The 24,105-nt window shown below is 41.6% G+C and overlaps 4 protein-coding genes across 4 annotated transcripts in view; all 4 read right to left on the reverse strand.

The window, feature by feature from the left end:
• LOC142968070 (collagen alpha-1(XII) chain-like) overlaps window positions 1–2,060 on the reverse strand; it is a 52,431-nt gene extending 50,371 nt beyond the window's left edge. Inside the window, exon 1 of the mRNA XM_076107801.1 lies at window positions 1,991–2,060. Within this exon, the coding sequence (XP_075963916.1) occupies window positions 1,991–2,060 (70 nt within the window). The remainder of the gene's footprint in view (window positions 1–1,990) is intronic.
• A 2,292-nt stretch (window positions 2,061–4,352) lies between these two features.
• On the reverse strand, window positions 4,353–6,839 carry LOC142968167 (cytochrome c oxidase subunit 7A2, mitochondrial-like). Its single transcript, XM_076107949.1, has 3 exons — window positions 5,681–6,839; window positions 4,909–4,993; window positions 4,353–4,676 (listed from the first exon to the last, which is right to left on the reverse strand). Exons 1-3 carry the CDS (start codon window positions 5,936–5,938, stop codon window positions 4,618–4,620), a joined length of 402 nt encoding a protein of 133 aa, XP_075964064.1. The 5' UTR covers window positions 5,939–6,839; the 3' UTR covers window positions 4,353–4,617.
• Window positions 6,840–6,990: 151 nt separating this feature from the next.
• Window positions 6,991–11,414, reverse strand: LOC142968166 (cell cycle control protein 50A-like). Its single transcript, XM_076107947.1, has 7 exons — window positions 10,946–11,414; window positions 10,090–10,209; window positions 9,461–9,568; window positions 9,292–9,379; window positions 8,950–9,093; window positions 8,647–8,856; window positions 6,991–8,164 (listed from the first exon to the last, which is right to left on the reverse strand). The coding sequence occupies exons 1-7, from the start codon at window positions 11,192–11,194 to the stop codon at window positions 7,971–7,973; spliced, it is 1,113 nt and encodes a 370-aa protein (XP_075964062.1). The 5' UTR covers window positions 11,195–11,414; the 3' UTR covers window positions 6,991–7,970.
• A 1,366-nt stretch (window positions 11,415–12,780) lies between these two features.
• Window positions 12,781–23,812, reverse strand: LOC142968532 (filamin-A-interacting protein 1-like). The gene is made up of 5 exons (XM_076108434.1): window positions 23,406–23,812; window positions 22,725–22,898; window positions 22,334–22,512; window positions 14,195–17,000; window positions 12,781–12,987 (listed from the first exon to the last, which is right to left on the reverse strand). The coding sequence occupies exons 1-5, from the start codon at window positions 23,691–23,693 to the stop codon at window positions 12,781–12,783; spliced, it is 3,654 nt and encodes a 1,217-aa protein (XP_075964549.1). The 5' UTR covers window positions 23,694–23,812.
• Window positions 23,813–24,105: the final 293 nt, after the last annotated feature.

Raw genomic sequence — 24,105 nt, forward strand, 5'->3', positions numbered from 1 at the left:
CCTGACTTATCAACTCAAGGAGCCCCGATGGGCCGTGCTCCACCTGATTTCTCCGCGAGTACGTATCTTCAACACTGAATGGTAAGGGGAATGGAAGTGTATGTGGGTGTGTGTGTGTGTGTGTGTGTGTGTGTGTGTGTGTGTGTATGTGTGTGTGTGTGTGTAGAAGTTGGGGGTGGGTAGCAAGTAGCGATGGATGGTGATTTGAAAAATTCAGATACAATTATTTTAGTCGCACGAGCAATCTGCAACTCCCACATTTGTTTGTGGCGAGATCTTATGAGCACGTCATCGACCGTTTGTCCTCCTGGTTTTGAAATATACTTAAGGAACAAAAGTTGGTTATGTCAAACAAAAACATCTCTGGAAAGTTATTGGGACATTGCGGTTGCTTTTGTTATATAGATTGTCCCATCAGTTCCTAATAAAGGACACCTCTTGGTTCCAAGGGCCAGAGTCTGGTTACTGTTCTGTTCGGAGCCTCAATCACCAGCCAGCCAGCTATGCTGGCCTGAGCTGCTGCCAGGAGGAGAGACCAAGAAGAGGAGGAAAGAACACCGACTCTCCCAAAAAAAGGCGGGACAGATCCCAAAGTAATTCCACAACATGTGCTGACATTAAACATTACTGCATATTAACTTTCCATATGTATTGCAACTCAGCGTTTTTTTGCGAATGCCCGCAAAGAAGCCCTAGAAAGGCTCTTTGTCTTTGCGCTGTCTGAGGATTAATTAGCTATTCTCGTATTTCATCTTTCCACTCCGTTGGTGGAGATATGTGAGAGTTGACGTTAGACTCCTCTCACGCCGCCAGACAGCTTTTAAAAGGAAAAATCAGCGGGTTTCCGTACCATATTTCCATATTTGCCATTATGTTAGATTGAAATGTTTGCATATGAAATTTTATGTCAAAACTACTGACGGATTGTTAACAGTCTTTGGCAGGTTGGCTGGTGTGACATGTACTGGAATACGTATTTAATAGCTACTAAGACAGTAATATATAAGCACAAAATCAGACATGGAAAGTAACAGTTATTCAAGTATGGCACTTAAGTTTTGCAGTGCTTGCTATTTGATAATTCCATTTATCTGACTTTCTGCTAACTCAATTACATTAAGCTACTTTAAACAAGTTTTATATGTTAAATGCAGTTCAAACTTTTGTAAGATTTAAGACTATTGTACTATTATGATGTTGCACAAGTAATTAAATTACTTACTTTACTTGCAGCTAAAGCCACTCCACAACCACTGCACAGACGTACACAGGTTTACAAGATCCTACTACAACCTCAGCTAATTAAGTTTAAAATATGCAATCTAGCATTTCAATGCCTAATTACCAAGGACTTGGAAATCTTCCACATTTCCCTTTGAAAAAGTGCAGAGGCTTGCTATCATAAAAGGGAAAAGGCTTACCTAAAACATTTACGGGCAAACGTTTAGCCATGAAATGACTTTTGTTCCAACTCTGCGGCCTGCTGTTTAATGCCTTTCAATTAAAAATTTGAAATGAAATAAACGTAGTAGTGTGCTTGTTTGTTTTTTTATATATTTGCCGCATCTGAATGAGGAAATTGCTCCTGAAGTATTGGTTTAAAGGATCTAAATTACAGGCTTAATACAACTAAATGAGAGAAAGATTTGGATTTTACATCAAAGCCTGTAATGAGTCCTGACAGATAAATCTGACAACATACGCTACAAATGAGGCATAAAAGCATGACAAGTATATCACGGAATCAGTCAGCAGTCCAAAAGTCACATCGTCAAATAGCATACACATAAAACAAGGATAACTTTATTCAGTTCGTCAATAGAAAGAGTTCAGTGTCCATGTGATGATTCTCTGACATTAGAGTAAAAGACTAATCCCTGTAACATAGAGAACCTGTGGAGATATAAAGATGAAAGAAGAGAAGCAGGAGATAAAGAGACAGAGTGGGATAGTGTATGTGAGTGGACTGATGCAAAGTGGTTTCAATTACCTTGAGCATCTATGCAGCACAGCAGGGCTGCGAGGAAGGCCACTGTGGCCAGTGACAGCCCAATCTTCATGTTTGGCCGTGAAGGGTCAGCAGATCAATCAGTCTGAGGGTAAAAAGACAGAAAATGTCTCAACGCTGCATGTGACACAGCTTTGTAAGTGTGGTGTAATGAGGCACCACATGCAGGACATGTACATTTATGACTAACTTACTGAAGATCAGATTTAGCTGGAGTTGGAGAACGGAAACTAATAGCACATAATGTATATGAAACGTATGCAGTGAACCCACACACTGTTTCTTTGTTTGTTTGCTTTTTTAAATGCAATCAATTTTGATAGCTCTTATTATTTATTCATTACTCTCAATTTTGACAGACTGCAAGATCCATCCAGACTCTCTTACACAACAAGTGCCACACCTGGCTGCTTCCAGTCGAATTCCCACACCCTGAGGTGCATACTTAGTGTAGGTAATGACATGAAAAACAATTTTACACATGTTCATCTGTTTGATTTTCATAAGCATAATCTGAAAACGCATTGGCCCCTAGCTGCCACGATCATTCTAGTGGGTCGCTATGCAGCTCACAACATGCAGTATAGTCTTACCTGTGGCTCTCACTCACTTCAGCCCAACCAGGGATGGTCACACAAAACTCATCATATACTTTATACTCATCATATACTCACATGAAACATTATGGAGCATCTTGATAACAGTTCCTTATGTACACATCACAAATTAATTTGTCTCAAATCGTATATTGCCTAACTCCTTACTTTCCCTTGGAATAAATATATTTCTTTATGACTGTTAGATTCAGTTACAGAAGTCAAGGCTGGACTATGGCTTTGACATGGACTCACCTCCTACCGTCAGGGCATTTAAATAGCACAATGAAATTAATTAATCCTATTCCTACTACCGGATAAGAAGACCACGTTCACACAGCATAGTCTGAACTCTTTTCAGTAAAATACTGTCCTTTTTTTTTACCGCAGGCTGTGCGCCCCGCCTGGTGCGCAAGCACGAAAACTGCAGCTACAGGGGCCGAAATGACTGCCTTGGCCCCTCGAACACAATTGGAGATCATCTGATTAATATTACACATAAAGCACATTTGATATGTCTGCCTTATATATCTTACATTTGCTCTGCTTTACTCCCACTTTTAAAACCAATGGTGTGTGGTTGCATTCTCACTCAATTCAGTTCATTAACGTGATTGAGGGGGAAATCATGAAAACAGTAACTTATTTAAAAAAAGGTTTAAAAAGTTATCGAAATGATCTTAATGGCGTTCATCAAACGTAGCCTACAGTGATACAATTATCGCAAAAACGCACTAAAAGTGATACAATTATCGCAAAAACGCACTAAAAGTACAAAACTACGACAAAATAACGATATTCTCTCAAATATAAATTAGTTATATTTGTTTTACAAGCAACATTCAAACAATAAATAACAGTTAGTCAACTCACCTATTTAAGCTCCCTAAAAAAAATGGACCGACCAAATTGCAGAGCAGCCTGCTTGCAGCCTCCCCTCTGGAAAGTAAAGTAAAGATTTCAGGAGCTGCGGCGGGACCCCTCTCTCTCCTCTCCTTGGCTACTGAAGCTCCGCCAGCAGATGTCAAAGAAGGAAAAGCCTCTTTCCAAGTGGGAAGAATCTCTCCACCATCGGCTACTTAATAGGGGGGGCAGTTCCCAACTCTCAGTTTACCATGATATGGGCATCTTACGAAACCCCTGCCTGTCAGTCGATGCGTAATGTTCCCCGCTAAGACCGATCCACTGTTTTTTTCCCTGCATTCCTTTGGTCTGGTGATTTAATGAGTTTCCAGTGCCAATGTGACTTCACTGCGGGGTAACAGCTGGCCAAAACGAGACCGAGAGGAGAAGTGTTGTATATGCGCAACAGGCAACCTTAGCTAATTTATTGACTCAGATGTCGTCGGAATTAAAAGTCGAATTTTTCGCTTGATAAACAGAAACCCCTTGGCTTTGGCATCTTGACGTGGATATTTCCCATAATGCGTTCAAGACACTTTAAGAGACAAAGACAAGTGTAGTGATGGTAGCCCAATATTTCACAAGTGTATTAATTATTTTTTTTGGTTGTTGTTGGGAAAAGTAAAGTATTTTAGGAACAACTTACCTTACTTCTCATTGCCACAACGAGAGCGCTTCCAACAGATTGGTTTGTGGTGCCCTCTAGTGCTCAAACCAAAGACCTGCACTACATACAGGTTTGGATTGGTGAAGGAAATCCAATCTAGTCTGATTAAAAATACACCAGTTACAAACACACTGCAGTCTCACTGCGGCTAAACTCAAATGATGTGTGAAGATCTAACTCGTGTAAGATCAATATTAAAGTTTGCCAAACATATACAGCAGGAATCAAGTTTCAAAAAGTGACACAATTTCACGACATGTAGGCTTATATTTTTTATTATTATTTGCAGCTCATTATTTTATTTTTTTTACAATCATTCAATATTTCAAATGAAACATACTATAGTTGATTGGATTCCCAGATTACAAATCTGAGCACAGAGTTGATGAATTACATACAGCATGTGATGATTGTCTCATCAGATAAATAAGTCCAATCCTATTTCAATGGGGCTTCTTGGGCATTGCCGCGCTAAACAGCTCGTACACTACATATCCAGCCCCTGTGGAGAGACCAGACACGTATTACAGATGTGACACGAACCAATTATCCTGACTTCAAACGTCCCTTCATGATGCATCATCAAATTACAGTCATTTAGCTTTCAAAGTCAGTTTCAGTAATAACATCGGGGGTAGGTCCCCGGCATGAAATGTGGTTTTATACAAAAGGACGGACTGATACACGTGGATATTGAGGCTGACTCATCAAATCTCAGACCAATGCTGACATACCGAACACAGTGAGAGTGATCGTGGCTCTGTAGAGCAGAGCGTCCCTCGAGCCGCCCTTCAGGTGGATAGGTATACCGTTATCCTCCTGTTCAAAGGAAGAATGTAGTCATTTAAAAGAGACAGCTCTACTTCCAGGCTATGGTAACGACGTCTTGCTTCACGTGTCTCTGTTTCCTATGGCATTACATTTATTTTGTGGAGCTCATCTTTGGTTAACCATAGCAATTAAGTGGTGGCGCACAGTATACTATGCAACAAAACAGTGCTTGCTCTGGGATTTAGAAGCGAGGGTAGCCCATTTGTCAACTATGACTGCAGTCATTTTCTAGCGCTATGCGCGGATCAGCAAAGCCGGCCACACTGGAACGTTGATTTTGCAATGGATATTTAATTAGAAGCTGGCAAGCATAATCAGCATAACTCCAGGACCAGCTACAGCCGAAGGTTGTTTTGACATTGTAGGAGGGGGAAAAAACCCACGGATACTTATCTGCCGGGCTACAAACAGGAAAAAATAGATTCTCTCTCCAGAACCTGGGAATAAAGTAGACACTTTAACATTATCAGTATCAAAACATCTCATTACTTGTCTCACTTTAAACACTGACGAATGTAGTTTATAAATCTCGTGTCAAACAGGCACATCGTTACTTTCAAAGTATGAAATAAGTTGCCTACACACCGAGCCAGATGTGTCTGAAACACAGATGGGATATTGATTTGATCACATGTTCACAGGTGTCATCCTTGTCCTCAAAAGGAGCAACCCTACCTGAAACAGTTTTTGTTTTTCCTTCACAGAGTTTTCGACCGGTCTGCGGGCACTGCTGGTAATGGTCCGCCTGGAAAGCTGCCGAAGCCCCTGGTGGTACAAACACTTTAATGGAGGATTTTTATAGTTCAAACTGTTATAATCTGAGCATGACAAACAGTAGATGATGGAGTAAACAACTAACAAACAGTAGATGATGGAGTAAACAACTAACAAACACTGAAACAGGATGTGAAATGACCCAAAAAGCCGTGTCATTACGTAACACTAAGTTAGCAAAGCTTCTATGACAGACCAGCAAGCTGACTTCAAGCAGTGATGACTGAAATTGCTGATTACTACAACACTGAACCGCTTTGTAGCAAATGTGCTAATAACAGTTCATAGTTTAAAAACCTTAAATAGTCAGAATGGTGACATCTGCTGGCCAACCCTCTGTATTACAACTGCATTAAAGGAATAGAGGCAACAAAGTGAGTCAAAACAGAGTTCACCTCACTGCCGTCTCCGTATATTACGGTATTTCGTTCTAAATATATATACAGCTCTCCGTCAGTGCACGATGTCCAACATTATCTGATGATAGTTCTTGGTGTGGCGATAGGTTTTAAGTTGCCCGCATTCACCAGCACGTCCCTGATACGCGTCAAGTGACTGTTGTTTAGCTGAAACGAGCAAATCAATACACCTGTCAAAGGTCGAGTATTTAGCTTCTTGCGTAACATCCATAGGGTATTATAGGGTACATAGGGTTATAACGTCACAAAGTTCACCCTCACGCGCTTTAATGCTGGACTTGTTGCTTAACCTATGAGGTAACGAGTTAACACACAACAGCGGGGTACAAGGAGTACAATATATGCATTTCTTATATTAAATACATTTTATTTCTACTTATGACTGGCGCTCAACTGCAAGCTGGAAGTTAAGTTAGCAAACTTAATTTAAAAAAGTTAAACTGGCTCAGGACCTACTCGTCATTAGGAACTAACCTTATAAACGCTTACATATCAATTACGCCATAATAACCCACCATTAACATTTTAATTTAAAAAACTGGACATTTTGACGGTAAATACAAACTGTCTTACCAGAAGTTGTCTATACATTTTGGCAAACGTCGGTGTTATCTTCAGCCAAGAGGTAAAGGCACAGCACAAGGACGAACACTGACAGTTTGACTTCCCACAATCCCTTGGTGGGCACGTTACATCCGGTCGCGTGAGATTCTTATAATTAGTGTGCTATTTGATAATCATAGTAATGATATTAATACCGATGATAATAAATAAAATCACAAATTAATCCAATACATTCACCAAGTTGTTTAATTAGACCCTACAAACGTTATAAAAACCTAAAAATTTCAAATTTAAACAATTGACCTAATAAATCAAGAATGCAATACTTTAACAGAAGATGACGTGAAACCAGGAGGAAGACTAACAAATGTGACACTTTAAAGTGCATATCATTTGGTCAACATTGAAGAACGCAACATAATCTGACACTCAGGCCAAACTGTAAAAACAAAATCATTGTTGTGCTCCAATCAGCCTGAGACAATGCCCAGAGTCTTGCGAACATTGCGACCACTTGATATGGTGGCGTAAGATTATGATTCCACCATTAATAAGCATCAGATTTTAATAAGATACCTAATGACTGGCTTAGACTCTTTATACAACCAGTCACAGCAGAGGGTAAATAGCCACACTTTTGTGGTAGTACTTGTGAGGAGTACTCTGACTCTGTGGATAAAATACTTCATGTTGAATAGCAGCTTACCATAATCAGCGGCATACGAGCAATGATTTTACCATCCTATATTCAAGATAATCTCAAAAACCAGCGGTATGTCAATTAAATATAATGGTACATTCATCAGCAGGACATCTTACAGTACATAATATAGACAAACGTTGCATTAAAAATACATACATCCTTCAGCAAATAAGCCATTCGCAAAGCCCTGCTAAAATAAAACAGATAATTTGATTGTGTATAGATAAATACATTTTTTTTTAACACAGGAAATTACATTCCTAGCAGCTGTTTTGAAGCTATATGTACAGAGACACAGACTCGAGCAGCCTTCTTTTGCCTTCGTTGCCCTTCACAAAATCACAGCTTTCGATGACACACTAAAGATGATGCCGTCTTTACACAAACACACAAACCAGAGAAACAGAAACCAGTGTATTCACGCTAAAGTCAACAAGCAGTCCAGAACGGACCCTTTCGGGTCAACCATGCATGCGCAGACAGGAAAACGTGGTACAAGCACAGCTTAGCTTGGAATATCTGCACTGCTGTTGCGGGTGTCATATTTATGGTGGATGATGAGCAGAACCACACCCAGGAAGAAGCAGATGGAGCCCACAGTGATGTAGGCAATGCCAAGGAAAGGGTTCTTCCCTCCCATCCAGGAGATGGTGCTCAGGATCATCCGCTTGCGACCGTCAAAGCTGCGCACGGGGTAATCTGATGATCACATGGTTAAAAGAAAAACGATTGGAGCTTCTGGCTTCATAGTTTTTAAATCATACTGAGATAGCTGGATAGCTGTGCCGAGTAAAACCCAGATCCCCCTCTACTCTGGAACATGTACGGATATTAAATGACCTGTTTTGGTAATCAGCATAGTTCAGATAACTCGGTTCCTTCACAAAGGACCTGGCATGGACAACAAACACACAGAACTGGGATCAGCACAGTGTTGCCTTCAAGCTGACAACAAGCAAAATTAAATCTGTTCAAATATTTACTTGTTGTCGTTTAGGTGTTTTGTTGTTCGCCAATTTATTTAAGATTATTTAAGATTATCAAAGATGAGTGTGTTCCTACATAAAAATCTTACACTGTGAAGCTTTATATAAGGAAATAAAAGACACACTAGCCAACCCCACGGGCTAGTTCTAGTTCTGATTGTGCAGTGGAGTGTCTGGCTATATTTCAAAGGATACTGTAAGTGATTTCCAAGATGTATTTGCCACTGGGTAGAGTTGGGGTCGTGCTAGACTTCTTCTGGATGATGCGATAGAGCTTGCGAAAGGTGGGCAACGCAGCGGTGCGCATCCACACGATGAAGTCCTCATTGATGAAGCCGTTGTTCTCGGGATCTGAAGGGTCCATCTCGAACACCGGCTTCCTCCAGTTCACCGGCTTAGATGTGCCTGAGAAAGAACAAGATAACACACCAAGCCAGTCAGAAGAACCTCACTGTTTATGGGTCCAAATATATCTCGTGCACAGTTCGATTTAATTACCTTGGAAAGCTACAGTGAGGTTGTCGTTTCCACCGGGGTTCCTGAACTTAACGTGCTTGTCGGTCCACCACGCGATTCCCTTCTTTACCAGAGGAATTGCATTTCTGGTGCCGTTGGAATCAATATGATACAGCTCCAGAGTGTCTGAAACAAACAAACATTATATTCAATGTTGTTCCAGTGAGTAAGAGCAGCTCACAAGCTCAACTGCAAACTAATGTCAGAGTTTTTGTCGGAGTTTTGATGATCAGATCACACTTTAGTTGACCACATATGAAGCACTGATCCCACCAGTGCTGAGGAGGAGAAAAAATGTGAAGTTGTTCATCGTCTCTTGCTCACCATTGAAAAGGCTGTTAGCGATGGCCCCACATGGAGCAATGGGCTGTCCTTCAACTGTGCGGTACGGTTCGCACTCCTTGCTGGGGCTCTGTAAAAAGCAGGCAGTGTTAAACGGATGCAAACGACATTTACTGAAATTAAAATGGTACAACACTTCCAAAGGCTATACCTTTAAAGCGGACTGGTCACCATTCAGTTGGCTGTCATCCCTGGACTTCACATAGCGTCTATGGTTCTGATAGAAGTTGGATAAGCCGTAGTACATAAAGACATTGCTCTGCAGGAGGAGGGAGATCGTGTTATAGACAGAGCATCAGTAAAGGCTAGGAAGTACTTCAGTAAGGTGGCACGTCGGTGAGTCTTTGGATCATCAGTTCACCATAAACAGAACTAAACTACTTTTAACAAAAGGCTCACTTGTATCAAATGTAGGATTCTTTCTGCTCTCAGATGAGACAAATCTCATTTTCCCTCAATTTCATTTTAGTTGCGCCTAACAATTGCAAAGTTGCTAAATCATAACCGACATCTAAGCTGTACTCGGTGACACTGGTTTGTCTGATCTGCAAACTGTTGAGAGGAAAAAGCAACCGGCTGAGAGCTTTTACGAGTAATCAATATAAGCCTTTCTGGAAGTTGCCAGCCTGGATAATTTCAGACTTGAATGATCAATGATAATGACAGCCTTTGTTTGGACTCAGAATAGATTTTTAATGGACACTTAGTGTCAGGAGGACAGTTTCTATCTTTTACTGCACAACAACATGTATTATTCATTGGGTGCAAGCTGGTGCTCACCTCAAATGGCTGCTCCAATGTGAAGGGCACCGAGCAGAGACATGGCGTTGTGCTGTTCCAGCTGAAGTTCTTGGCACAGTTGTAGCATGCATCGTTGACTTCTACACCAGTGTAATCAATCTGAAAAGGAGGAACTGATTAGTTTGTTTTTTTTGAATAGCAGAATTGAACATATAAAGTAGCCTAAAATAGATGCATACTGTTTCACACTGTTCCTTATACACTGAGAAGCCAGTATATTCAATAGATAAACATAACACAATATTCAGTTGTTATTGAATTGAGATTATAGTTTATTTTGGAGGATTTAGTTATTTTTAATCGTTGTGTTGTTAATATGTTTGTTACCGTATTGTAACACTAAAAGGGGTTGTCTAGGCTCATTAAAACCATTGGGTGCAATACAAAGAGGTGTTTTTAACGTTCTGATATAAATGTGTGGACAAAATACCAGAAACGCTTCTTATTATAATGCAATACAACTCGACAGTACCACACACGTTAACTACATCCTCAGAATAACCATAAAAGTTCACTCAACACCTTGTAAAAAATAGTTTCCCCCATAACTGAACATCACAACCGTCCATCGATTACAATGCTGTTGTATTAGTTTGGACTATCGTTCGTTAACTTAACGTTAGCCGCTAGCTAACCTATTTAATAAACTGACAACAGAGTATAGACTGTAATTTCAATATGTCAAAGGCTCAGAAATGGTAAAAAAAAATGTATAACAGAGTTATTATTTGTGTTCTAGGACTAGGGGAAAAAAACTAGAAATGGACTGTGTGGAAAAACCTAGAAGAGGCTAGCTAGCTAGCTAGTTCAAAGACAGACGTTACTGTTGCTTTACCTCGTACTCTTTGATGTTGTTTGAAGTGACATACAGGCCGATGCCGATGGGGATGAAGATGAGACCAATAACGAAGAAAGCGGGCAGCACGGTGCCTGCCGTCAGGATGGGCTGCCAGGCCGGTAGTCTCTGCTGTTTGAACGCGGTGTTGTCCGGCTTTTTACTTTTCACGACCCCGGCGCCCCCGTTATTCGATGCGCCCGGGTGGTGCCCGTCCTCTTCCTTAGCGTTGTAGCTTGACGCCATCATGGCTGCAATCCGCTTCTGGGCAAAACAATCGACTGTAAATTAATTGACAGCCGGTAGTTCCTTAGTTAATCCCAGCACGGTGAACACGAGGCCACTCGTTAAAGCAAAGGGTACAACTGTCTAAGGAGCGAAATTTACCCCAGATCTAATCCAAATATCTACTCATTGTAGTGTTTATTTTTTCTGTCCTGTTAATCTCATCGAAGAGGAAGAAGCCGGAAGCGTCTAAACCAATAGGATGATCAAACGTAAGAGCCGCGTCACGGCAGAAAACGAAGACGCCCCTTTCTCACATTGTATGTCGTGCACACACATTTTATTCAAATATGAAAATCTGTGTTTTATAATTGAATTCCTACTATGGAAGCAAAATAGGCAGCACGATTTAAAATATTACAAGCAATTTAACAACCAGTTGGAACTTTTAATCACTAAGAATTTATAAAATTCAAAAATGAATTTGAGAACCATCTGCCTATCTGAATTTATGTTGTTTGAATCCTCCTCGTGCAAGTTTAAACATGTGTGTTGACAAATTAATTTTCAAGTCAAGTGTCCATTATCCAAAAAATATATTCAGGTCAAGTACATTCGGGCAGTGGCAATTAAATACAACTACATTTGAGTCTCCTTCATTTTTCAATATAATGATTAAACTGTTTTGTTTTTTTCTGTTACAGTTATTTATCTATTTTTTTTTGTTTAGATAATGTAATTGTGGTTCCCTGTAACACACCTTGGTCAACACCCGTTGGTTTAAATGTGCTCTATAAATACGTCAATCTAAGATTATTGTGGCCTCTCTTTGCTTCCGTATGCAAGCATAATATTTTCCCTTTGTCTCAAACTACGTATATGGAAATTTGTTAAAAATCACCAATATACATTAGTAGGCTACATGGAGCTTTTGCTTCAATACATTTGAAATAACAAATAGAGAAAAACTGGGGCAATTCCTTGTGGATGTAGGCGCTGCCTAGAGGATTCAAAGGGTATTGTAATGTTTTAAAAGCCTGACTTACTATGACTACACAGACGAGACACGCACATGCAAAACATCTGGCACAATTCACTCTCTGTCTTTGCTGCATATTTGTGTTTCTTACTTGCCTACACAAATAAGCATGTCACCTTTTGAAAAAAAACATTTATTTAAAACACTTTTCAGTACAAATCCTTTACAGAAAAAATAAACAAAATTTACACGATGACAAGTATTTTGACTTATAATGTGTCCTATATACTGTAAGTATTATCAACAAAATCCTTATGTGTGAGACAACCATTTAAAGCAAAAAGCAGTTAGTAGCATCACGGTCTGATACAATATTTAACCTAAATGTCCATCACAATACACACTGTAAATTCAGAGAACAGTTATTTAAATGGCAGAAATGCATTTGAGATAGACAAGTACAAAAATACTTTATAAAAATTAGAAATGGTTTATTTAATAAAATGTGCCTTGTAATGTCTAGCTGAGTTAGATAGGGAAATCAGAGCTTTTTCCTGTGGGCATTGTTATAATCTTTCTGAAGCACCATTTTCAAATATGTTTGAGTATTTTGTTGGTACTATTATGTCAATCAGGCTTTTCCTCCATTTTGTAAAGTATTGCTATTTACAGTGGACTTCTTAACTTCTATCCTCACAGACTGACTGTCAGCTCGTGACTCTAGCTTCACTCCACCCGAGATCCCCAGGGATCCCAGCACAGCTTTCCCCGTCTTCAGGCTCTTGGACATTGGGATGCGGGTGAGCCCTGTGCGAGGTTGCTGGGCATCGTGCCCAGTCTGTTGACAATAAGGAGAAAGAGTACAGTTTCTCAGGCAGGAGAATACAGACAGGGGAGCACTTGAGGGGAACCCAGAGTAAATAATGGAAAAGAGGCAAAACCCATTATAGCAAAATAAATAACTCAGAATTTCTAAACAGTGTAACTGATCATATGTGCTAGGAGCTGTGTGAATGAAAAATGCAAATATTTATTCATTCCTTCACTTCAATCGCAGTGGGTGAGCCCTTGTCCAGGCTAGGTTTCAATGTGTTGTTACTGGTGCAAGGCTGTTCTGTGTCAGCCAGAGGGCACTGAGCCCTGCCAGGCTGTTTGTGAATGTAAACACTGTTTAGCAACTATAAATTACAGCATGACTCTAGCAGAGTGGCAAAATGCCACATCATTAGCTCTGCTGTTCTGAGGCCTGCATAGGACCATTTCTGTCACGCTATCCGACCCACAAAGAGCATATTATAAGGTCCAATGGAACACCAACTGTGTTGCTTCATCTCCCATTTCTAGAGATACAGCCGTTAGTAAAAAGATTAAAAAGTGATAGAAACATCACTTTTAATATATGTAGAATATGAAAACAAGAAGAAGCATCTTAAAGAAATACTCTGACATTTTGGTTAAGGAGCTTATTCTCGTTATGGCTGAGAGATACATGAGAAAATCAATATATTTCTGTACATTATATATAAGCCTAACCAGTTGCAATAGCTCAGTTTAGCACAAAGACGAAACAGCTGGCCTGGCTTTGTCCAAAGGTAACACAATCTTACCATCACCTCTAAATCTAGATATAACTCATTAACACATCTTGTCTTTTTAATCTGTACAAAAATCTATGTGCAAAAACGACAATTTTGACATTTTACAGGAGCTTTGTAGTCAATTTATCCTGGTTAATATCAGACCATAAAACAGCACATTGTCACCTTTACACATTGTTTTCTGTAAGGAAAAAAAATACCCCCAAAAAACAGATAACTTGTTCACAGGTGCTTTAGAGCCACTCCAACGGAAGTGAATTTTAATATTTATTACTTTTTACTATATCGACTTTTTTTACAGATTTCTTTGCTAGCAAGTACTTCCAATGAACGGAGTAAATTGCTGTTGGGCATGTATCTCAAAGAATGGTCAAAACTAATAAAATACATATAGGCAAACATGTTATTCCATAATTTAGATGAACTGAACCTTTAAGCAGAACTTACCATGCTTTGTGTGGGTCTGGAAGTGTTGGATGCAACAGGGGAAATTGTGATAGTGCTCATCACTTTGCTCTGTGTGCTCCTGGTAGTGGTGGTGGTGATTTGGCGGGGGGAGCGTAAAACTGTCCCAGTTGATAAGGTCATTTCCTTGCTCTCTGTTGCAGCAGCCACCGGCCTGACTACCATCTTTGGGGTCATGCTGTTGCCTAGATGAATATGGATCTTGTTATCGTCAGTGGTTGTGATGTAGCTAGTGCTGGTGTGGCCCTTCCGTGTAGGCATTGGGACCATCTGCTTCTCGGGGGTAACCTTGAACACAGCTCGGCCCATGGTCATCTCCTGGGGTTCTGGGGAGGAAGATGCTGCCGGCACTATAGCCGTGCTCACTGTCATAATGGAGACAGGGGACAAGGGCCTACCTGACGCAGAAGAGGGGGCTTGGCTGCTTTCTGGAGACTTGGCTCTGGATATCGTTGTGATGGTGACTGGAGACTTGGCTCTTTCAGGGCCCTGAGGTCCAGTGGTGTACTTTCTCTTGTGGGTTGGAGCAGAGTAGGTGGGAATGATTGTGATTCTGGATTTAGGTTGAGATGGGTTGGGGCTGAGGGGAGCTGAGCTAGAGAAAGCGTCCTCAGCAGTGGGGCTGCTAATCTCAAGAGTAGCCATGTTGTTTTGGTGGTCCGGTGTTACGCGAATGTGTAAAGGCTGCCCTTGCTTTTGGGACATTGTCAGTTCAGAAGTCAAATGATCACCATTAATTTGCAGATGCTTCCCCATGTTGCTCTCTTGAGGGGTGTTGTCCTTTTTCCTCATCCAGGGAATCCAGGATTTCTTCACGCCCATGTCACTGCCAGATGAAGGGCAACGCTCAACACCACTCTTTTCTGTTGGCTTCTTTAGGTACTTCTGTCTGAGGTTGTTCATGATGTGATTCTCTTCTTGAACAGATTTCCTGATAAACACAGCTGGGGTATCCTCCTCTGCTGGCCCAGTTGACGATGCCTCTGTCTGTACTCCAGTGGATGTCACAGCAACGTCCACCATTCTCCTCCCATTCAAACTAGGCCTTAGCGCTCGACTATGACGCTTTGCTATCTCCAATTCTTTGGTGAGATGGAAAACTTCAGTGCCCATGTTCTTGGCTCTCTCCTCCTCTTCCAAGAACCTCTGCTGCAGGACAGAGTAATCCACTTGGAGCTGAGAAAGTTGGTCTTCCTCGTGCATCAGTTCATGGATCTTCTCCTTGAGGGCTACAATGTCCGCCTGCAGTTCCCTGGTTTTGGCCTCCTCTTTTTTGCATTGTTGTCGGAGGTTTACTTCCAGGCTTTCCTCCTCTCCTTTTTCGATTGCTTTGTTTCGTGCTATCTGACCTCTCATTTCCTCTACCTGTTGGGAAAGAATGTTGGCTTTGTCTTGTTCAGTCATGAACCTTTTCTCCAACATGTCGTACTGATCCTCTGTCTTGATCAAATCTCCCTCAACTACTTCAAGTTGTTTGAGACGATTTTTCAGGCGTTGAATTTCAAATGTCAGCTCCTTAACTTTGTTATCTTCTCTGTTGACAGGGTCGGTCATTCTTCCCAGTTCACATTTCACTGAATTCTTTACTGGTAGATTTTCTGCTTGCTCGAACCCATCTAACCTCTTTTTCATTTGACCAACCTTAGCACTAAGATCCTTAGTTTTATCAATTTCGTAGGTCAGCTTAGTGCCAAGCTCCCCCTTTTCTATGGTTAGAGTCTCTACTTTGGTTTCCATCTCTGATTTCATCTTCAAGAGCTTTTTGCTTTCCTCTATCAATTTTTCAGTCAACTCCATAACTGTACCCTGCTCAACTTTCACCATTTTACTCAAATCCTCCTTTTTCTTCTCATCTGACTTCAGTTTTTCCATCAGGGTCTTTCGTTCTTCCATCAAAGCAACAGTCAATGATTTCAGCTTGCTCAAGTCATCCTTAAGGCACAGCTCGGACTTTTCTAACTTAAGTTCAGAGGACTCGATCTCTTTCATACGGATCCTGAGAGCTACAACCTCATCTGAGAGCTCTTTGGTGAGGCCCTTCTCTGTCTCTAGAGCAGTGTGTAACTGTGCACATTCAGCCTTGCTTATGCTGATGGCACCCTCAAGTTTCTCTAACTCCGTCATTCTTTTTTGGAGCTTCTCCACTTCCAGCCTGAGGTCTTTGCTCTTACTATCCTCCTCTTGTAGCCTCTTTCGTAGCTCCTTACACTGATTTTCAGTCTTGGTAATCTCCTCATCCTTTCCCTCCATCTCCAGCACATGTTTCCGCAAGTTCTCCAACTCAGTTATCAAGTTGGAGTTGCCAGACTCCCCTTTGCCAATCTTCTCCCTCAGCTCCTGCAACTCTTCCTCAGATTTCCTCAAGGCCCTGTTGCTCTCCTCTAGCTCCTCCACTTTACGCGAAAGCCCAAGAAGATTGGCATTAAGTTGACAATTGTGGATCTCCTGAGTGGCCAGCTTGGCACTCATCTCCTCGTGTTGTTGGGTGTGTTTGGTGGATTTCTCTTTAAGCTCAGCCTCCAGGCTCAGCACCCTCTGGCCATCCTCCTGAGCACGCTCCCGGGCTTCACTCAGTGCCTGCTCCCACTGCTGGAGCTGCTGGCTGAGTTCCTGGGCCTGCTGGCTCTGTTGGTCCATTTGTTCCAGGTGCTGCTGACGCTCATTGACCAACATCAGCGTAAAGGACTTCAGCTTGACCAGCTCTTCTTGCACCTTGGCCAGACGTTTAGAGTGCTCCTTCTCCTTTCTTACCTGATAGGCTTTCTCGTTCTCAAGCAACCTCTTCAGTCTAAAACGTGAAACAAACAAAGGCAAAGCATTAATTTGGTGTTTTATTGATTTAAAAGCCAGCAACTGTGTCTGTGTTCCTCATTGTGTCATGGAAATATGGATAACATGTATTCCAGGAAGCTATGTTTTATCCCAGTTAATGTTTCAATGCTGGAGAGTAATCATCCCAATTCTTTACATGTATTTTATAAGACTGGTTTGAGTGTCAAAGTGATCTCTCTTTATAGTAATTGTAAGCTCAAACCACACACACTCAAGATACGTTTTTTAAATTAATCACATTTAAAATATCCCTCACAGAAATCCAGTAATGGACAATTTTACCACACAAAACATATTTGGCTGTTGAGTCCAACACTTGAAGCCATTTCTATCTGTCTGAGAAAAAAATTCATAATATATATAATATATACAGAGTATATTGTGCATGAAAGAAATATCATAAATGCCATGCTACTATGCAGAAGAAGCAATACGATCAAAAGGGAAAACTGACAAATATTAACACTAAAACTCCCAAATACTCCCATCCTATTGGGGATGAGACTAAGAACACAAATTGCTAGTTAAAGCTTCACCCACTCACCAAGGTGTCTTCTTTTCTCTCAGCTTCTTTCTATGCTGCTCATGCCCATTCTCATCTCCGGCTCCAACAAAATGCATGCAAAGCAGATTGAATGCAAAGCTGCATCTTTTCCTTTGACACTCCCAGGGACATACCCTATTCAGCATGCCCATTTTTGCATTGCAAAATAAACCAAATTAATGTAGGCACCAGTACATCAATGCAAATTGTGCAACTACAGCTTAAACAACCTCTAAATGTTCAATGTTCAGGACTGTGGACAAAGTCACAAGACCTCAGAAACTTTACAACAACCCTATTTAAAACTTACCCACTATGGATGCTCCACAGTCAGCACATAAACATTTTTGCCAATTTAGAAAATCCACTGAGAACGCATAAGAAGTAGCTGGGGCCTCCTTTTCCACAAGTCCTCCACCGTCACATTCCAGGCATGTTATCAGGACAATGAAAGGTGAATAAATACAGTTGAGCACCATCGGACCTCTTGAGTGGTGTCACCTTATCCATATAAGGCAGGGATGTGTGTATGAGAGTGTGTGTGCTGCTCCACTTTGGACACTGTGAAGGGGGTGGGACCCTTGCCACAGGAGGAGAGTTTTGCAAAACCCGCCCCCAATTTACATGCTTTCATAAAACATGGAATGTTTGGGGGGAAAACAACTACAGACAGTTGTAAACTTTCTGGGTAAAAGGGAATAAAGAAATAGTAGCATTTATCTCAGACAAAATCAAGGTCAGTGTATGTTTGGTGCAAATTCAATTATATTTCCATTTTTTAAAAGTGCAAAGGATATTACCGAAAACCATAATCTCACAGGAGACAGTAGAGACAGTCTGCTGTACTTCCACTCGAGGGGAAACTGAACTTGAACAGGGTTGCTTGCTAAGTCTACATGTGATGAGGAAAGCAGATCCGAATGAGTTGGATGTCTGCCTTGAGGTGAAGAAGATTTGGGACAAGGATATGTAACCACAGCAATAGGTTTATAAAGTGCTATGCCCTGACTTTTGCATGGAACTGTATAGATACAGTAAACCCTATAACAAACTTTGGTTTTCACAACCCAACATCTCTGCGAATGAATTCAGTTTGAAACGCAACATGTTGACTGTCAGTTTGTAAGTTACAGTAAACATCTTCATTGATTCATATTACCAGCATTCTTCTTTGCCAAGTGAGATCAGTGGGTTTGGCTACTGTACGAAGGAGCCATCCAGATCTCGGAGTGCAGCTCTTAAAATGCATACTTTAACAGTCAGATGTCACTGATAGCCTACAAATTGGCACTCTTGAATTTCTTTCACGCAAAGGTCAAAATCATGATGTCAGTGGTATTTGGCTGCAGTGGTCAGTGGCTCTGTTTCTAAGGAAGAAATAACTATGGACAAATTGGCTGTGTACAGTATATCCAGTCCTCCGAAGGCATTGTAGGTTTAAGAAAGTTGTTTGAATGAGGATTCTTCTTAGGGAACTAAAGTGTGCGTGCAAGACATAAAAACACATTTCTTAAGCAAATACACAGGTGCAATTCATAAGAGAGGCCACATTTTTTTCATCATGGAACAACATCTCATCCCATGTTTCCTGGGGAATTTGCTCGGAGGCACTGCAGCCCCTCTGTGTCAGGAAGCCGAGGATTGACACAAACTGCCAAAAAGCTGTCAAAGCACTGTGTTGTACAGTAATGACCTTTCTTGACAGAGAAAAAGCATTTAGTGTTAAGCAAGAGCGTCTGTGATAGTGTACAGTACATAAGACTAATGTGGTGTTAAAAGAGAGGAATCAGATGCAAAGTGCACATCAAACTATTTAAAGACAAACACAAAAGGTCTACACATACTGTGTGTACACGATCTGCTGACAGATGGTGGAACAATGTGTCATTGTTGTAAGGCTTTAAAATTACAAGAAAACAATAATTTTATTTTTCAGTTTCAGGTTTGCATTTTTCATTTTGTGTGCGTGACTTTACATGTGAGCCGTTTCTTTTAATCATTTGCACATACCGTCACGCCACTTAAATATTTCAACCTCTTGACATATAAACTCCTCTCTTGTCTCAGAAGGTGTTAATGGCTGATGGCTACCAGTCAGTCCTCTGCATTCCTGCAGGTGTTTGGCACAAGACCTTTGACTTTTCTCTCTTCACTCTCACCCAGATGGCGGGAGGAGATCACATTGATGAAGATGAGATGATGACATGCTTCCATCTCACCTGAAAGAGTGAATGTCAAAACTGATACCAGACATTAGCAGTTATGCGTGTATCCGTAGGCGATGGCGCTAATATGTTTGTTAAGAAACGAATGTTTTTGGATCTGGGCTTTTACACAGTATGCGCCTGTCTGTGTTTTGCATATATAGGTGTAATCTCACCCATGAGTCCTCAGTCAGTTTTGTGTCCTTCTATGGCAACAGATAGAAGAATCTGGGCTCTGCAGGTGCTGACAGATCAAGAGCATAACTCATCCCCTTTCACCCTCTCTGTGAGGTGACAGAGGCCGACCTGCGCATGAGCCAAGGAACCTGCTGGAAACCACCTGGCATAAGAAGGAGGTCATTGCATGCAAACCGAGGATCAAGTGAAAGTTAAGTGGTGTTTCACTTGTGATTTGTGCCAGTTGCTCCAAACGGAAGGCTATGCTCACTGTTCCCAATGTTTAAAAGTGTTACACTTAATGCTTAGCTTTTATTAGCTATGTTAGCAGCTTGGCTCTAAGGATTTCAATGTCAGTAGGTCGATCGGTCCACCGCCTTCCTCCAGACTGAAGGTGGCTGGATTGCCATGACATTTTCTAAATACATTCATAGTCCCCAGAAGCATTATACCTGCTTGGCATCACATAAGCATGCGTACAGCATGGGTGTAGACTATTCTATTCACTATATTAAAGGCCCATCTGTACTGTCACAACTACTTTAGTTAAGATGGTCAAATATTTAACCTCAGGTTAGGTATGTTTAGGAGTCAAGTTCAGTAGAATGTCAGTCAACAGAGTATCTATTTAGCCTTACAAAACCCACATAAGTTGCACACAATATATATTCCTGAACCAATTTGGTTGAAATCATCAAACACCCAACTTCCCTCCAGATAACTTACTTTACGCTTGTGTGCACAGTGATTTACAACCAAGAACCAATTTTTCATTGAAATGTTTTGAATCATGACTACCCTCTCTTCCTGTCTCAAGAAACCAGCCAAAGGAGTAGCTATAAGCTGAAGTCTTTTGCTCATTTCACCGCCCTCTCTCCGGCGTGTGGTGGCAGCTCAGCTGTCAAAGCTGTGATTTAACCTCTATGGTCTGTTTCCTGTGTCCCGCAGTAAAAGCTCAAGGAAGAGCGGTAGTCAGTGGCTCCGCCGTTTGAAGTTTTGACAGTTCATGAAATGCAGCATGTATGTGGCCTCTAGTCTGCTCTACAGATGACTGACTATATACATATACAGTACATAACAGATGCTCTCGCTCTTACTCTGTCCTTATCCCTCACAGATGTTATCGTATCTGTTGGAAAACTACTAATGTGCATAGCAAACCACACATATAGACTTATGCACAGTATACAATGAATGCCTCCCCATCTCTCAGGGTTATTGTGTGAGAATGGACAGGCATGTGAATTGCGACAAAATACATTTCCCAACAAGCAGCAGCCAATCAAACTCTTTCATCTGTATATATTTTAATTAGTAGGGCCTCCTCTCGCATACGCATTCAGTGCACATCCACACACACTCACAACCACGCTTGTTTGATCTCTGTGGGGCCCTCCACACACACATGATGCAACCATCCCCTCTCCGATGTTGGAGAGTGTGTATGACCCTCTTTCTCTCTACTTCTAACCTCTCATCCCTCGTCTGCTCTGGACCAACAAGCCAGGTCGCAACCTCGGCAATGACATCATTTCAGAGATGATGTCATGAGAGATTTGCCCCCTGTCGAAGCCTGATATTCCCTCCCTTGTTATTGTTTTTCCTCCTGTTCCTCCACCCCGGGGGCCTCGTCTCCTCCCCTCTCTACCCCTGACCTCCATCTTTCCCACAGCAAAGAGGCTGACCCTTTCCCCCCTCCTCCACCCCCCCCCCCCCCCCCTCCCCCTTCCCTTCCACATGCTTCGTAAACCTCTCCCTGTCAAATGAAGGTATGTGAGGTTATCACTTTAGTAGCCAGCTCCCCCCATCTCCTCTCCTCTTCCCACTCACGTTATTCACTTGGCTGATGAGGCCGTCTTTCACACATTCTCAGATGTCCATGCATTCCTTTGCCACTCTTTCTCCCTTGATTCTCTCACCTCTCACACATTATATGTTCCACACTGGTTTTAGAAACCTTGTTGGCTCTCTAATTCATGTTCTCTCTCTCTGGCCACTCTACGCCTCCCCCACGGCTGACCCCTGTTTTACTTTCACCATAGCTCCATCCACTTCTCTTTTTTCCAACAAATTCTCGATATGCAATACTGCTTGTTTTACTTCAGCAAATAGTTACTGACATCAAATATCGCCTTACTGCACCATTTACATTGTATAGGAACTCAATGTTATCATCTTTCCACCTTATATAAATACAATTCATGATGAAAATGTATGTCAATGTTACAAAACTGCTACTTTCTGTACATATCCTACCTGTAGTCGTTGGGAGATGGCTTTAAAATAAAAACTAAAAACAATACTTGGATGTGTTAAAAATGTGGCAATTTCATGCCTCAGGTCCCTCATTCCTCTCCTCCTCACCGTTCTCTCTCCTGCTCCAGAAGGTTGGTGAAGTCATCGCTCTTGTTCATGTAGTCTACGTGCTTGCGTTTCTCTGTGTCCAGCTCGTGGACGGTGCGGCGGTGGCACTTTTCGGCGAGCAGCAACTGACCCAGCATCCTACGGTACGTGTCCTTGTGCTTCTCCTGCAGACGCTCCAGCTGGGAAAGAGCAAAGGCACACAATCACAGCCACACAGGAGGAAGAACACAAACGCATGCAAGAACCAAGGACACATAAGAAGCTCTGGTGTAACATTTCAACACTTTGCAGCAATAACCTGTTCAGGAATGTCACATTAAACTAACCAATGAAATATTTACAGAACCGATTTTCAACATGAAACTGCTGTGACTGACAGTTGCTAACTGACCTCAACCATTGGCTTTTGGTAAACACTGCGGTCGTGCGGCTCGCTGCCAGTGATGAAGCCGTCCCTCTGCAGGGCTGTGAGGGCCGAACCAGGGGCCGCAGAACCATAACGTGATTCAAGGTCCTCTGGGACAGTCTGTTTGGACTTTAGCATGCAGATAACGTCTTCTCTGGCCTGAAATCACAAACAAATATAAAGATAAACATATGATACAGCATATGGTGCCTTGAGGAGAAAGAAAGAGAATTGTGTATTCTCTCCATTGGGACACCTGTTTGAAGAGACACAGATTTCTTTGTCCCAGACATGCAAATAAGAGAAATGATGTGTGAAAAAATGGCCTCAAACGTCTTGTGAATGTGGCATTTTCCCCAAATGTCTCTGGACACTCTGCATGCAATTCAAGGCATCCAAAAGTGTTTGAACCCCTGCAGCATTTGTTTCATGGATTCCAGATTTCTCCAAAATAGGCCCTTTTAGACACACATTATGTTCTCTGGCATGTTTCAACTGCCATTTTCAACCACAAGATAGAGCTATTGTGCATAAAATTGCAGTCAAACTCCATCCAATGAAAGCATGTGCACCGGTCTTGTGTTCATCCACAATGCCTTTCACGGATCTGTTTTCTCTCCGTCAGTATTGCACATTACAGCAGGTCAAAGAGAACACCCGACCCACCTGAATCTCTCCTTCCATGATCCCCAGCAGTTTTAGCAGATCCTCGTTGGACAGATCCATGATGTCCCCTCTCTTCTCTCCAGCCTCAGGGGAATCAAACAGTAGCTTCTCTTTGTTAGAGATCACCTCCACCTGCAAATTATCCTCACCCTCCTTCTGCTGAGCTTTGGCCTTCAGGCTCTTAACGGGCAGACCCTCTTCCTGTTCTTGGCTGATGTCATGGTCACCCTGTGGAACCCCAAGCACCCCATTGGCCGGGCTCTCTACCCCGCTGCTTTTGGACCTCATATTCTACCTGCACCAATAACAGAAGAAACATGATTTTTTTATTATTTTTTTATAGCAAATAGCACTGTTGTTGTTTTGTTGTTTTATGGCACAATTTGTTACTTTCCCCTTCGTGCCATTCATCTCTTTTAAACCCATTTTTTGTCATTTTTGTTTCAATTGATACTCCAGATGGTGTTAGTAAATGGTCACAATTTAAAGTGCGTTTTATGACTTTGGCCCTGACTACTAACTCACTTTTATCCAATGAATGACACATGTACACTCACACAAACATGTATACACAGGATTACAACTAGATGACTTTTTCAGATGTAACATAAAATGGATATGTGGATAAATATCCACAATTACCCAGCACTGTGTGTGTCTTTGTGTTGTATGGTGGTGCATGCATTCCTGACACGTCCTG

Source organism: Anarhichas minor, unplaced genomic scaffold, assembly GCF_050575085.1.
Source record: "Anarhichas minor isolate MPS153535 unplaced genomic scaffold, ASM5057508v1 ptg000040l, whole genome shotgun sequence".
Lineage (NCBI taxonomy): Eukaryota > Metazoa > Chordata > Actinopteri > Perciformes > Anarhichadidae > Anarhichas > Anarhichas minor.